This window comes from Rattus rattus, chromosome 17 (assembly GCF_011064425.1).
Source record: "Rattus rattus isolate New Zealand chromosome 17, Rrattus_CSIRO_v1, whole genome shotgun sequence".
NCBI classification, from domain to species: Eukaryota; Metazoa; Chordata; class Mammalia; order Rodentia; family Muridae; genus Rattus; species Rattus rattus.
In genome coordinates this window covers 14,762,166-14,775,817 of record NC_046170.1, presented here as the reverse complement: position 1 = coordinate 14,775,817, position 13,652 = coordinate 14,762,166, and the positions used below count along the sequence as shown (strand labels likewise).

The 13,652-nt window shown below is 42.5% G+C and overlaps 2 protein-coding genes across 2 annotated transcripts in view; one reads left to right on the top strand and one right to left on the bottom strand.

Moving 5' to 3' along the window:
• LOC116886619 overlaps positions 1-13,652 on the top strand; it is a 37,524-nt gene that overhangs the window by 5,116 nt on the left and 18,756 nt on the right. The window lies entirely within an intron of this gene.
• LOC116886678 (disks large homolog 5-like) lies at positions 1,823-6,523 on the bottom strand. The gene is made up of 6 exons (XM_032888169.1): positions 6,236-6,523; positions 5,044-5,203; positions 3,727-3,870; positions 2,927-3,093; positions 2,097-2,202; positions 1,823-1,979 (listed from the first exon to the last, which is right to left on the bottom strand). The coding sequence occupies exons 1-5, from the start codon at positions 6,360-6,362 to the stop codon at positions 2,138-2,140; spliced, it is 663 nt and encodes a 220-aa protein (XP_032744060.1). The 5' UTR covers positions 6,363-6,523; the 3' UTR covers positions 1,823-1,979; positions 2,097-2,137.

The following is a 13,652-nucleotide window of genomic DNA, read 5'->3' as shown; positions in this document are numbered from 1 at the left end:
TGACATGGTGCACATTCTTTTGCACACAAGGAAGAAAGTGAGTAGTAATGAAAACACACCAATAATGGAATTGATGGAGGGAGCTGTGGGGAAGCTGGGGCTTAGAGTTACTTAAAGGCCCTATGCAGGCTCTCCTTCTGTTGGAGGAGAAACTTCAAGTGCAATGGGGTTCTTTATTTTCTTTCTCTAAAGCACAGAGGCCTAGGGTGGAACAGAGGGCTTTGAGCATGTTCGGCAAGTACAGTCACACGGAATTAAATCCTAGGGCTGGGACCCTATTAATCTTCTACAAAGTTACAGAGCAGCCTGGAGGAAGACTCTCAGCTGAAAATGTGGACAACTCAAGACAGGCACTGGACAATGGCTGACAGACTTGACTGAAGAGTGGTAATGTTTTGCTATCTCATAGGAAAAGAAGGCCCCTCCTACCACACTGTACTCTAAGGACAGTTTATTCAGGTTAGGATGACATGAACTATTGTCTCATGTCACAGATGTCAGCACAAAGTATCCAAGGTATTGTATGCCAATGGTAGCATTAACAGAACAAAGCACACAGTGTCATGAAGACATAAATCATGAGTTTGTGTAGCAAGACCCAGGCCTCTTCCAGGTTCTTAGATAGTAACTGAGAACCTCAAATACGGTAGTGATGTGATAGTGTGGGGTGAATCTAGTTACAACTAGCTTCTATTGTGACACAGATGACTCTTTTTGTGTCATGGTCAGCTTATAATGAATGACTAGACCTAAGCATGAGAATAACCAAATACTACATTGCTTCTCTAGCTGCTGAGCTTTTAAAAGCCCTGGGGTGACAGCAAGCTTTTGTGGACATTCTGGATTGGTCCTTCTGTACTTTAACTCTCTGAGTCACCTCCACTCTCAGTAAGTTAGTTCAATTCCATAAATTGGAAATCAGTCACCTGGAAAAAATACATTCTCAATATGATCCCAGATTGGCCATGGAAAAAGGGTAGCTTGAACTGTCCCACCTAGGTTCTGGGCTTGCACAGGCCTGCTCTCCAAAAGAAACCTGTGTTCACAGCTGCAGGCTACATTCACTATGGATGCTCTTGAGGTTCCTCCCTAAACTGCTTAGATTAAAATAATTTTCTTGCTAACAATCAAAAAACTATTATGCCAAGCTGGCCTACAGGAAGCTAGTTTCTATTCTGTATTTTATCAGATGTGCATAATACATATGGTCATCATTGATAATAGGTGAAAGTTCTGCTCTAATATGGAAACTAAGTGATGCTGGAGGATGATCCTGACCCACAATGAGCAGTGGGGACACCAGAGCCATGTAGGGATGCCTGGCAACCTAACACATTGAGCGTGCATGGTTCAGTAAATTACCTGTGAATGCACATCTCCTGAGATCTCTCTATTTAACTGGAGGTGATCCTGTACACCTAATACAGCACCTCATGTGGAATAACAATGCTGTCTCAGAAGAACCACGGGGACCCTAACAATTGGGTAAAGTATATCAGTGATTACATCATAAAGTGTGTGTTGGAGACACAGCCACATTATCCACACAAAAGACACTATCACACTGGTACCCCTTGGTGACTTTGAATTCACTTATTATCACAGGCTCCATGGAACATGCAGAGATCCATCTCCAGCTGTCAGTTCTAATTCCACAGAAGGGGACAGAACCCTTGAGTAAGAATGATGGTCTTAAGAGTCAAGAGATAGAATTGAATTTTTATTCATAACGAATACATTTTTACAACAAAACAGATTAAAATGAATAAAAATATTTAAAAATATTTGAAAGTGAAAAATAGTAACAAGAATATATAAATATGAAACAACAAAAAGAAAACTTCAATTAAAATCATAACAAAAATATTTCTAAACAGCATATTCTTCACGAACATTTAGAAGCACAGATGTATTGCTGTTTCTCCTCTAGCACACATAATGAAAGGCGGTCCCCCAAGTTGTCTCTCAAGTGGTGTTTTCTGAAGAAGAAAATGAGTAAGACCTCAGTCAGTCAGGCAGTGTTATATAAATTTAGGGTCTCTAAGAACTGACAAATTAACTCTGAGAAAGAATACTCATCCAAAAAATGTTGTTACCATTCAGGATGTTTGTCATCAGGGACTCCTGAGAAAGCAACTTATTCTTCAGGAAGCTCTCTTACTGGCGTGTGTCCAATTCCAGCTCTCTTGCACTTTCTGAGACCTGGGAGAGGAAGGCAGTTTTTCAAACACTGATTTGGTGGGGAAATGCAAGCCAGCAGTCAGAATGCTGCCTTCTACCACCTCAGTTCTATTGGACAGTCGACATGGACCTTTTAACTGATATCATTGTTGCTAACTCTGCAGGCAGGGCAAAATCTCCAGCAAGCCTCACAGTAATGTGGGCTGACAATATGGGACCCAGACTTATACCAGTGCAAACCAAGAACAGGGCAATGGGAAGAGACCTCATTGGGTTGCAGGAAGAAAGGAGACGTCCATATGTTACCAAGGTTAAAGCCAATGACAAGTACTAATTTGACATTTGCACTTGGTTCTTATCCCGGAAAGGTGCTTTCTACACAAGAAGTCACATGACCACAGAGTGTCATTTGTCAAAGAACCAAGAACTTGTTCAAAACTCTGCATAGGATCCAATCTATCACGTGGATATGCAATAATGAGGTATGTTATTCATCTGTCACCATTTCTATACTGCAGCTTCAAAAAGAGCAGCAAAATATACTTGCAAAATAATTCAGTTTCTGAAAAGTGGTTAACTTCCCAGAATACTTGTGCATAGGCAGAGCAATGAACAATTCCATTACATGAGGTGGTTGGCTGGTTGTGAGTGTAAATTAGAAAGGTGGTAGGAGGAAGCAAAGATGTATCAAATTGGCAAATTTTATCAGATATTGTTAAGCTAACACAGCTGCTCTGGTCCCTACCTGATGATGCTGGGTCTGGACATTGCTGGTCTTTATCTTTCTTGTTGAAGTCAACCAAATATTTCTGGTTCAGTGCACAATAAAGATGTACCTCCTTGCTCTCCTGTTTCAGTGGGACCAACTTCTTCCTACATGTGTTCTCCATCAGGAGCTGGCTGAGCAGGTTTCTGGAAATACAGTCTGCATAGTAAGATCATGCTGTCCCTTTCTCCCATTCCTACTCCCAAGTCCCACTAACTCTACCAGGTCCCAGGTACCCATGAAGACTTAATAAAATATATCTCGATACATATAATGCTGCTGCACAAACCACAAAGAGTTAATTCGGGGAAGAATAAATTGTTTGTTTGGCCTGAGCACCAATTAGTGTCCACATCTCTCAGAAAGAACATGGATCTACAACTATCCATGAAAGCCCAATGCATGGGGGCAACATCAATTAGTAGTGGGCCAACACCCTCAAAGGAGGTCTGTAGAACCAAGAGAAGGTCATGCTAACCATGTGGTCCACTAACTGAGTGTTGTAAAACCTGGTGTGACCCCAGAACCCAGGTCAGCCTAATAACCTTCTGCTGACTTCAATCAGGACTGTTCTATCTAGAGCCTTCTGCAGATGCATAGACAATCCTGGGATGAGTAACAGTCTTTTGTGGAACTGAAAACTGAGTCCTAATGACCCTGGCACACTGATGTGTAAACAGCACAAGAGATAGAATCATAGCTGAAGACCGTCCAATCCAGAACAAAGAAAGTCAGAAATGGCCATTCCACAAGTGATAGCCTTTCTGACCAGTACTTACCTAGAGAAGGTAATCTCCTTCTTCAGCTTATGGTTGTTCTCATGGATCTCAGTGTTCTCCATCTCTAAGTTGTGCAGAATTGACATGACCTCCTCCTCCATTCTCTCCAGGTCTTCATAATATGGATTTGGCCTGAAGTAGGGCCTGGCCCCAAATGATAGAATACAATGAACATCAGCATTTAGGAATATATGAACTCAGGGTGGGTCCTGTACTACCCCAGTCCTGGAAGGACACCTTCTGAATTCTACATATTGGGATCTTATTCAGCTTCAGAAACGTGTTTGTCTGCATCCAGGACACCAGAAGCTCAGCATCCAGATGGAGGGTTCCCTGGCTCCCTTTGTTCAATCAGGAGGAAATCTGCAGTCACGCCAGGTAAACTATCAACAGCCTAGGCCACACCTCTCCATGCTCCCCAACACCTACACACCAAGAAACCTGTGATTTCTTTTTTCCTGTTTTGATAACAGACCATATATCAACACAAAATTATAATCTGCACAACGAATACAAATATACAGACAAACGTGGCCACATAGGCAAAGAACTGTGCTGTTGACAGTGGGGCTCCCAGAACAAAGCATTCACATCACCATGAAAGTGTTACAGGTAAATACTCAGGCCAAGACATAGACCCCTAGATTCCAAGTGTGGAGGGAAATATAAACATATAAAAGTTGTCCATATGCATTTGGATGTATGCACACACAGACTCACAAACTGAGACACACCCACTAAAAGAGAAATGTAAACAGAGTCAGAGAAAGAGACAAGTATGGAAACAAGAGCACTGTGAGAACCAGGAGAAATGCATGCACCATTGCTGTCTCAGAGGGCAAGACACACAGACAAATAACAAACAGGCCTGAGCCTGAGACCTTCTAGTCAAGCATTGAGATGAACAGTGTGGGACCAGGCCCCTCAGGCTGCTGCCTGGATCTTCCAGCACTCAGACCCCTGCCTAGCAAGTACATAGACTCACCATAAACCCACTGCAATTACAATCTTGCAAAGCCACCAGCTGTCAAGGGCTTTCCAAATGCACACTGGGCACTCACTCTCCCTGACTTTATCCCTGAATTCTTCATTCAGACCACAAATCCTGCTTTTCAATAAATGGAAGCAGATGAGTCCCTTTTCCATCTCGCTCCTCAGTAAGGGTCAGGTTCTGAATCTCCTCTATATGGGAGGTGAGGTTTAGCACAGTGTGGTTAGGGAGGCACAGCTTTCTAGAACCCAAAACCTTAATAGGATAAGATGAAGGTGACCTTGCAGACCCAGGAATGAAACAAGAGCATTTGGAGCGATTCATACCTGTTGTTCTTGGATCTCTCTGTCAGAAACCTCAGGCGATCTCTCAGGTCATTTCTCTCCTCGGTAATGAGCTGCAGCTCTTTAATCAGCCTCTCCTTTTCCTTCTTGGCCTGCTTCTGGCTTAGGTCAGTGCCAGGGGATGATGTTTCTCTCCCAGCGTCTGTAGGTAGAAGAACACAAGTGAACCTGCATGGGGAGAATGCATAGAGTGTACATAGACCACAGTGAGGCCTAAACAGGAGAACAAGCCTGGAACCCAGTGTCACTTCAAGGAGTTTGGTCTATGCTTAAGAGGCCTCCTTAGTGGATCTCAGTTCTCCCACTACTCTATAGAGACCAAGAGATGTAAGCAGCCAGGTGTTCCCTATGCCGGACATCATGTGGTTACATGTACCATGGAGTTGGCTTCTCCAGGATTATTATCAGCTGAACAGGGTACAGCTTGGTTTCAGGACCCTCACCCCTGTGGTTTCAGAACTCAGATGATAAATTCACCATCCACAAAACTTGAGTGATTGGAGACACTCAGATGTCCTACCCTGATACTCTAGGCCAACAACTTTGGATTTAAAACGCATTTCCAGGGAGGACATGGTAAACAGAGTTATCAATTCCCCTATTTGAAATACCCAATGCCCTAGAAGTAGCCAATAGGTTACAGGCTGAATCTTGGTCTACCCGTTCCAAATAGTTTTCGTCTTTTTGAGAAATGTTTGTAACACAAAACCTCTAATATACAAAGCTAACGATGACCCTGCCAGTTAGAAGAAATCAGATGAGGTCGAAAACATAAGGTTATTGCCTGGAGCACAATTCTCTCTCTGTTCCTACTGTCAGGTGTCCACTGTATTTAAAGAAGGAATGATAGTGCAATTCATTGCTGCCCTATCTAAACTCAGAAAAGGTGGACCCTCCATGACTCCTGATGGTGTCATTCTATCAATGTAACATAATAAATGACTGTAAAATAAAGGCCAGAAGTTCACAGAATAATAGCATTGGCCTTACCATATCATCCCAGTGGGGATGGAGAATCTAAAGTTCTGACATCCTTGACTTTAAGAAATTGTGATATTCATGGAAATTCAATTCCTTTGCAGATGCTCCCCTTGTTGTGCCCATTGCTAGAAAGATCAGCTTAAGCCTGCAGCCCCCCTGACAGGAAGCTCAAAATACACTGCCCAGAACTTACTCCACATTCCCCAGAAGTGCTGTCTTTGTCCATCATTACTTTGAGACGAAAGGCTAGATTCCTTCACTCTAGTCTCTCCACAATCGACGTTCCCCCTCCTAAAACGCTTGCGAAGACGGGAAAACATGTCTTAGGTTGTAACTGCCAGACTCAGACTGAGAGAAACTAGGGCACTGGTTGTCACTACAACACTGGTGACATCACAGAGGATGCCTGAACTCTCTAGGAGACAATAGAATGTCCAAGAAGGGACAGCTGATGTCATGGGGAGCAGACTTTGCCTCCCTGCTAATAACCTCCCTGTATTGAGCATAAGCTGAGGTGCCCTTTCCAGGAGACTTTCCTGGGGCAGAGCCCCTGGGAATCTCCAGCTTCCAAAGCCAAATTTTCCTCAAGGCTTGATTATATATATAAAAAAAAAAACCTTACTAATTGCTATGCTTCTAAATGAATGTTTCCTTCCATATCTTGCCAAAAATGTCTCATCCTAACTCAAATTGTCCTCATTCACCAATGTTAGCCATTAAAACTTCCTGAGATTTCACACCAGCTTGAATATGCACTCAAAAGTTCTCTTGTCTCATTATGTATAGGTGCTTTAAATCACATCAAGAAATAGTCTGCATGGTAGGTTACAACATGGGTGTGTATTAGGGGAACACTCATGAAATCATGTGCTTAGCAATCAACAATTGCCAAGAAATTCCTTAGGAGAAAGAGTTGACGTCTTTAAGGTGCTAGGAAAAGTGTGGAGACCAGTTGGCAGAGGAAAGCGCAACATTGGAGCCACCAGTGAAGGGAACCTCATGCTGCTTGTGAGGTTCTCCTCTCTGCACCAATGTCGCCAAAGGAGCACTGCTCACAGGCCTGAGTAAGATATACCATGAGCTTCTGTCAGAAAAATAAAATAGTCAAGAGATATAGGGGGTGCACATAAACGTCTCAAATGAGGCTATAAACATCATTAAGTGGATAGAGCAAGGTCCCAGCACCTGTACACTGGGAAATGGCCACCCCACCAAACACAAAAACATCTATCATAGTAAAAAATGAATACTGTATAGAAAGCACACACTAACACTGATTGATCACATCCATAGTTCAAATTTTGGGAGCAAATTCATGGCCCTAACTCTCTTTCTCTCAACTTATATAGCAAAAAATTAGAAAGACAGAGAAAAGAAAAAGTAAAAACAAAAAGCTCAAGCTTCTCATATGAGGATTACAGGAAGTGTTATATGGGAGTCAGTTCTGATTAGGCCATTTTAGATAGAACAGTGCATAGTGACCCTTGATGTGATGGGCCCTATATAAAGCTTTTTGCAATATTGGAATTTTAACAAACCTCATCCAGAACGTACAGAAGAGGCAAGGATGTGATCACCATGTCCTTAATCTCTATCAGGTTATGTTTCTGCGTCCTTGATTGTCAGGCATAGAACAGCAACAATCTGAAATAGCTGGTAGACATGGAAAAACATGGCTAAAATTATAGTTGTGGGTTGCACACCTCAACTCTCAAAGGCTAATGCTGTCCTCACAGTCCTTGGAGGCCACTCTTGTAAGCCTATCTATTGGAAAGTGGAAGGAGGTTTATCTGAGCTCAAAGTGAACCTGGCCAGCCATGGTGAGGGCAACATGTGATACTTGAGACCCTGTCTAAAACCAGCACAGAAACCCACCCTTCATTCAAAGCATCATCTGTGAATTCTTGATTATTTACCATTCTCTCCCTACCAGTCGTTCAGTTTGGAATGGTAGAAAAAAAATGGAACTGATCTTTCTATTCTAAGGACCTTGATCTCTATTTCCTTAGGTCCACATTAAGAGTGCATACAAATGGATATCACCATCTGAACATCTTAGTATTATCTACTCTGTATATGTAGCATAATACTGTGCCTATGACAATCTCAAGCTTCCTTGAGTGTTGTTGCCCCATCAAGAAGTGTGATGTACTGAGGCCAATCCCCAGGGATCCTTTCAAGGGGTTAGAAGAAAGCCATCAGAGATACTTTACTTCTTTGTCCTTAGATTAAATCAAGTTGACACAATGTGAACCTGGTGGGCTATTTAACCATGCATCTTTTTCCCAACCCCTCTTTTCTTTGTTCAGTCCATGGCAGAATTAATTCCACACCATTGTAGATATTTCTTTGTATATTTCAGAAGAGCCAAGTTTTTTTTTTTTAAATAGAACTAGTTCTAGTCAATCAACTGCTGCCCTATGTGAGAAATGAGTAGTATCTATAGTAACTGACCACACTGTAATTGTGTATACAAGTACATTATTGGAAATCCAGCATTACTGAGGAATTGGAAACCAGCGCTGTGGCCTTGCCTTTCTGTGCCTAGTCCTGGCTCACAGGCAGCAGGGGGCAGACCTTGAGGTCCTCTTCAGGGACAGAGTGATGTTGAATGGGCACTGAGCAGGCAGAGAAACACAGCTGAGGCAGCTCCTTTCAGTTATCAAACACATCATCTCCTTCCCATCTTAAGGGCTACTGCTGAGGTCTTGCCCCCATACCTACCTTAATAGCAGCAAATTTGTTACACAGCAGCCACCTCTTTCATATTGTGCTGTAATATGCCTCCACATCATGGATGCCAAGAAAAAACTAACAAAAAACAAAAAAACTGACAATGAACTGTGTGGTGCTGGTCACATACCCTGTTATGTTCTGTATGTTATGAGGTTTGTTAATCTTAACAAGTTCCCCAACTATGAGCTTCACATAGGACCCATCAGATTCCAGGAAAATAGGAACAATTATGTGTAAAATGGCCTGAGTCAGGGCCATAGACAGCAGCATCCAGCACTTGTGCGTGAGCCCATGTGGATCTTGCAATGAGCTGGGCCTAGCAATGTCCAGTACACAGTTGTGAGCTGTTGCTCTGGTTGAACTGTATTGGTGTGTGCATTCAATGAACTACACCTATTTAAATGAATTCAGTGTTCGTGTGGTTTGAATCCAGACCCCTTGACACCAAATCTTCCCTTCGGCAGCATTTAGGAGAAGAAGCTAAGGTCAGGAGAGGTGACATCTTGCCATAAGTTATGTGACAAGAGGGATGGTGAATGATCCCTTGTGATAAGAATCAAGGTTTCCTCTGTGGTATTTAGGTCTATGTTGGCCCTGTGCAACAGCTTCAAGAACCCATTTCTGATTTTCCTTGGGATTCCCGTGATGATGCACACTGACAGGATTGGAAAGAACCAAAATGATGGTCAGACTTGATTTATAAAATATAAGTAACATTGCAAACTTATGTTGCAGGATATTTGATCATATTGTCAGCCCCAAGATTGTGTTATTTACTTAAAAAAAAACACCTTCTGGCAGTGTAGTTCAGCACTAGCACCAATATTTAACCCTAGAGCTTTTTTTGGTTGTTTGTTTGTTTTTGGTTTTTGGTTTTTGGATGAACAAGTACTTTCTTATTTTGTGGCCCAGCCCTAGCTCTTACTTCTTTGCACAGTCACAGGGAGACCTCAAACATATACTCAGACGAAGCCAGGGGAGTGTATAAAAGAGCCTAAGGCAATGCCACATAATGACATTGAAAGTGGGTGGCCAAAAGTTGTAATAAAATTAACCTCACATCAGTGAGTGATGACATACCAACCTGGTGGCCTATGATAAATACCCCCAAGTTTCTGGAAAATTAATCAGAATCCCTTAGTCATATTAGATCTTAATAGGAACAAGGAAGCAGTCATTTCCTGAAGTATATATTCATCATATGTAACGAAGATATTAAATCCATACACAACTCAGAATAGAATTATCCCCCAAGACTGGAAAGATTTGGCAACATTAATATTAGAAGTTTCTCCTCTGTTACAATGGTAAGCACAGAAGAACGAGGAAGATAGGGCTGAAAATAAAAACATCAGGCCAGAAGCACTGTTTCTCAGTATGAGTTGCAGGTGACGGTAAATAAACTGTTGTAAGTTAAATACAGTATTACATACACTGTTGTAAATAGCTGGAGCAGAGGCTATCCCCAAAGGTTTGCCTGTGTGTGGAATCTTATACCCTAACGCAGGTGTCTTGTCTGGCCTCAGTGGGAGAGGATGTACCAAGCCCTACAAAAACTTGATGTGTCTTGGTGGAGGCATACTCTGAGGGATATTCCTCTACTCTCTCAGAGGAGATGGTGTGAGGACATTGGGGAGGAACTGTGGGAGGGTAGTAACAGGAGAAAGGACAGCAATTGGGATGCAAAGTGAATTTAAGCCTGTCAGTCACTGCTCTATTGCTGTGAAGAGACACCTTAACTAAGGTAACTAATAAAAGAAACAGGGTGTGCCCATGGCTCCAGATAGATATGTAGCAGAGGACTAGCTTATCTGGGATCACTGGGACGGGAGACCCTTGTTTCTGAGGAAGCTTCATGAAGCGTGATAATGGAACTTAGGCCACTGAGGCGGGAGTGAATTGGCGGGTGGAGGAGCAATCTCATAGGGAGAGGGCATGGGGACAGAAGAGGGGGTCATGTAGAGGAACATGGAATGGGAGTTAAATTAGAAATGTAGATAAAGTAATGAAAGAAAACCAAAAAACATGAGACTATGAGTATCATACAAATCAAGTGGCAAATAATAAAAAATAAATAAATGCGAGAGTCACCCATCCTGAATCTTTTTTTTTTTTTTTTTTTTGGTTCTTTTTTTTTCGGGGTTGGGGACCGAACCCAGGGCCTTGCGCTTCCTAGGCAAGCGCTCCTGAATCTTAAAATGTTTTTTTCCTCCAAATTCAGTGCCACATGAGGTGCACTGACCTGTCAGCTGCCTGCTTGGATGACAACAGCAGCAGCTTCCCTATGCACTTGCTTTGTAGGAGCACGAAATCTATTGAGCTCCCTTTTCCAAGTTTTAACTTTAACTGAGCAGAGTCTTGCCCTGAGGACACCTTCCACATCTCTACAGTACAGAGGCAGGAAGCTTATCGTTAATAACATTCATCTCCTTAGCTATGTCACCCTCCTCTTCAGCACATGACTTTGCTGTGACATTAAACTCCTTAGTGATCTTTTACCCTCTGAGCTGCACATGGTTTTCATGTATTTGCCCTGTGTGTTGTTCCTTCTCCTGCAGTCTTAAAGAACAGTGACCAAAAGTAACCACACCACAGACTCCAAGCCATGCTAATACTGTATTGTGCACTATTCCCACAGAGCTGCCTCTGTAAATGGGACATGGAGACTTCTAGCATAGTTTGAGTCTTAGGCCTTTCACTGGGCAGTCCCTCATCTTCTCTAAAATTTAACCCCATTCTTCTACCATTGAGACGCACCCGCTGGTTAGCTCTTTACCTCTCCCCTGTTCCGATTCCATATCTCTTCCCTCTCATGTCTATTCTGAAACTGCAGCTTCAGTTTGCCTCCCCCTCTCTATGCCTGGAGTTCTTCCCACATACTTTCTGCCCCAGCTCGTGGCCATCAGCTCGCTATTACATCCAATCGGCAGTGAGACAACACCTGATACATCTCTTAGCTTGTGTTGAGCTGGTGAGAAGGACAAATATCTACAAAATGGCAAAGCTGATGATGGGCCATAGAAATGACAAGAGAAATCCTGCCAGCACTTAGCTCTCTGCCAGTACAGAGCTAACAATTGAAAGTTGACACACCTTAGTACAAAGGGAGGTCACCTCAGCCTTTCCCCCTTTACACCAAGAAATACCTTTAATTTAACATTAATAAGCTAGATAAAATTAGAAAAATTAAGACATGTATCAGATAAAAATTAGTCACAATATTCAGTCCATTTTTTTTTTGTATTTGGCAAAATTGGAGAAGGTACTTCATTATCTAAATTGTATTAGTCTAAAATCTTGTACCTAAATCACTTTCTATCACTTTTTAAGCTTTTATATCCTCTATCTACCATAACTTGCATTTCTTAGCCATAATACATCCTCTGAGACCAAAAGTACTTTTGTTAATTCTAAATAATTTAAGGGTTTATGACTTTCATTTTACAATTTTACACCTCTTTTGTGGATATATGGTCTTTTTTTCTTTTTCTTATTTCAGCTTGCACCAGAAGAATATTTTTGCTCTGATTTAGAGAAGGATGCAAGGGTGGAGGACAGACCCGAGGGGTGTGTAGATGAATGGAGTTGAGCTGCAGGATGTGAGATTCACAGAGAAAAAATAAGAAGTTAAAAAAAAATAAGAAATGAGCACAGTGGGGATGAAGCAGTGAATGCTTGGCATGGAGAGGTTTGGCAGTGGACTGGGCATTTTAAGGTGTGGGGTGGATTTGGGTGGGGTTCTGGAGTGGGTAAGGACGGTGTCTGTTCTGGTCCTTCCAAGGAAACTCCTCCATCTTCTCCCATCCCTCCTCCACCTCTACCCCCACCTTCAACCGCCATAACTGCCTCCTACCACAGCAGCAGCTTCTGGGCATCGGCCTCTTTCTGCTCAAGCTCTTCTATGTGCTCGGGGGTGGTCCATGCTTTTAAAAGTCCCAGGCAGTGGTCTGACCACGCACACTCTCCTGCCATCCCCATCCTCTCTCAGGATTTATGGTGTCAGAGTGGTTGCCAGAGGCATTTTGATGCTGCTGTGAACTGTCCATCCAGCCCTGCTTTCTGGGCCTCCAAATTCCACCCTGTTCCTGTCCAGGTTCCTGGCTGTCAGATTCCTGCACGATGGTGAACAAGTTTTCTTTTCTGATTCTCATAAAAAGAAAAAGTCAAGACTAAACTATCTAATCTTCAATCCCATCGAGATCTGAGAAGGAGAAATGTTGCCTGAATAAAAGGAAATTCAGAGCAAACAGCTTTCAGATCTAAAGAAATGACAGAAATTGTTGGCTACCCTGGGAGTCAGTCAGCAAATATCCCTGTGTCACTGCGGCATCCACCTTCAACTCACTGGGCCAGGAGCTCTGACAACAATCCTTTGAAGCAGGTCACTTGAAGGACTATCCTATTTTTTTCTCCAAAAAATGGGACAATCGACTTCCCCATGACCTACTTCTCCACAGTCTGGACAGCTTTACGGCAGCAGTAGAGGTAAGTGGTTAGTATTTCAACCAATGGCCACTTTGCCCCTTTTCAAGGAAACTCCAGGTAGGGTTCTTTAGAGCCCATCATCTTCTTCAGAATAGACTGGGGACACTGCCAGGAGTTGAGGTCTCTCTTACTGTGAAAGCCTTTAACTACTAGGACATCTGAAATGGCAGATTCTTCAGATCTCTAAAGGATTTGAGAACCACCTTTGTATGGAAAGTCTATCTCAGTGGACAAATGTGACTTTTTCCCAAAAGGTTTACTTCCTGCTTAACTTTTAAAAAACATACAGGAAGTTAAATAAAGCTTATTTCTGTACCTAACTAAAGCAGTACCTCAACATGACTGGAAGACTGATTATTTACAGTTGGAAAGTACTAGCTTGCATTCCT

Coding starts and splice junctions, on each gene's coding strand:
- LOC116886678 (XM_032888169.1), bottom strand. CDS start 6,362: ATGTTTTCCCGTCTTCGCAAGCGTTTTAGGAGGGGGAACGTCGATTGT. Junction 5,204..6,235: donor GCACTTCTGGGGAATGTGGA/GTAAGTTCTGGG, acceptor TTCTACCTACAG/ACGCTGGGAGAGAAACATCA. Junction 3,871..5,043: donor GAGAGATCCAAGAACAACAG/GTATGAATCGCT, acceptor ATTTGGGGCCAG/GCCCTACTTCAGGCCAAATC.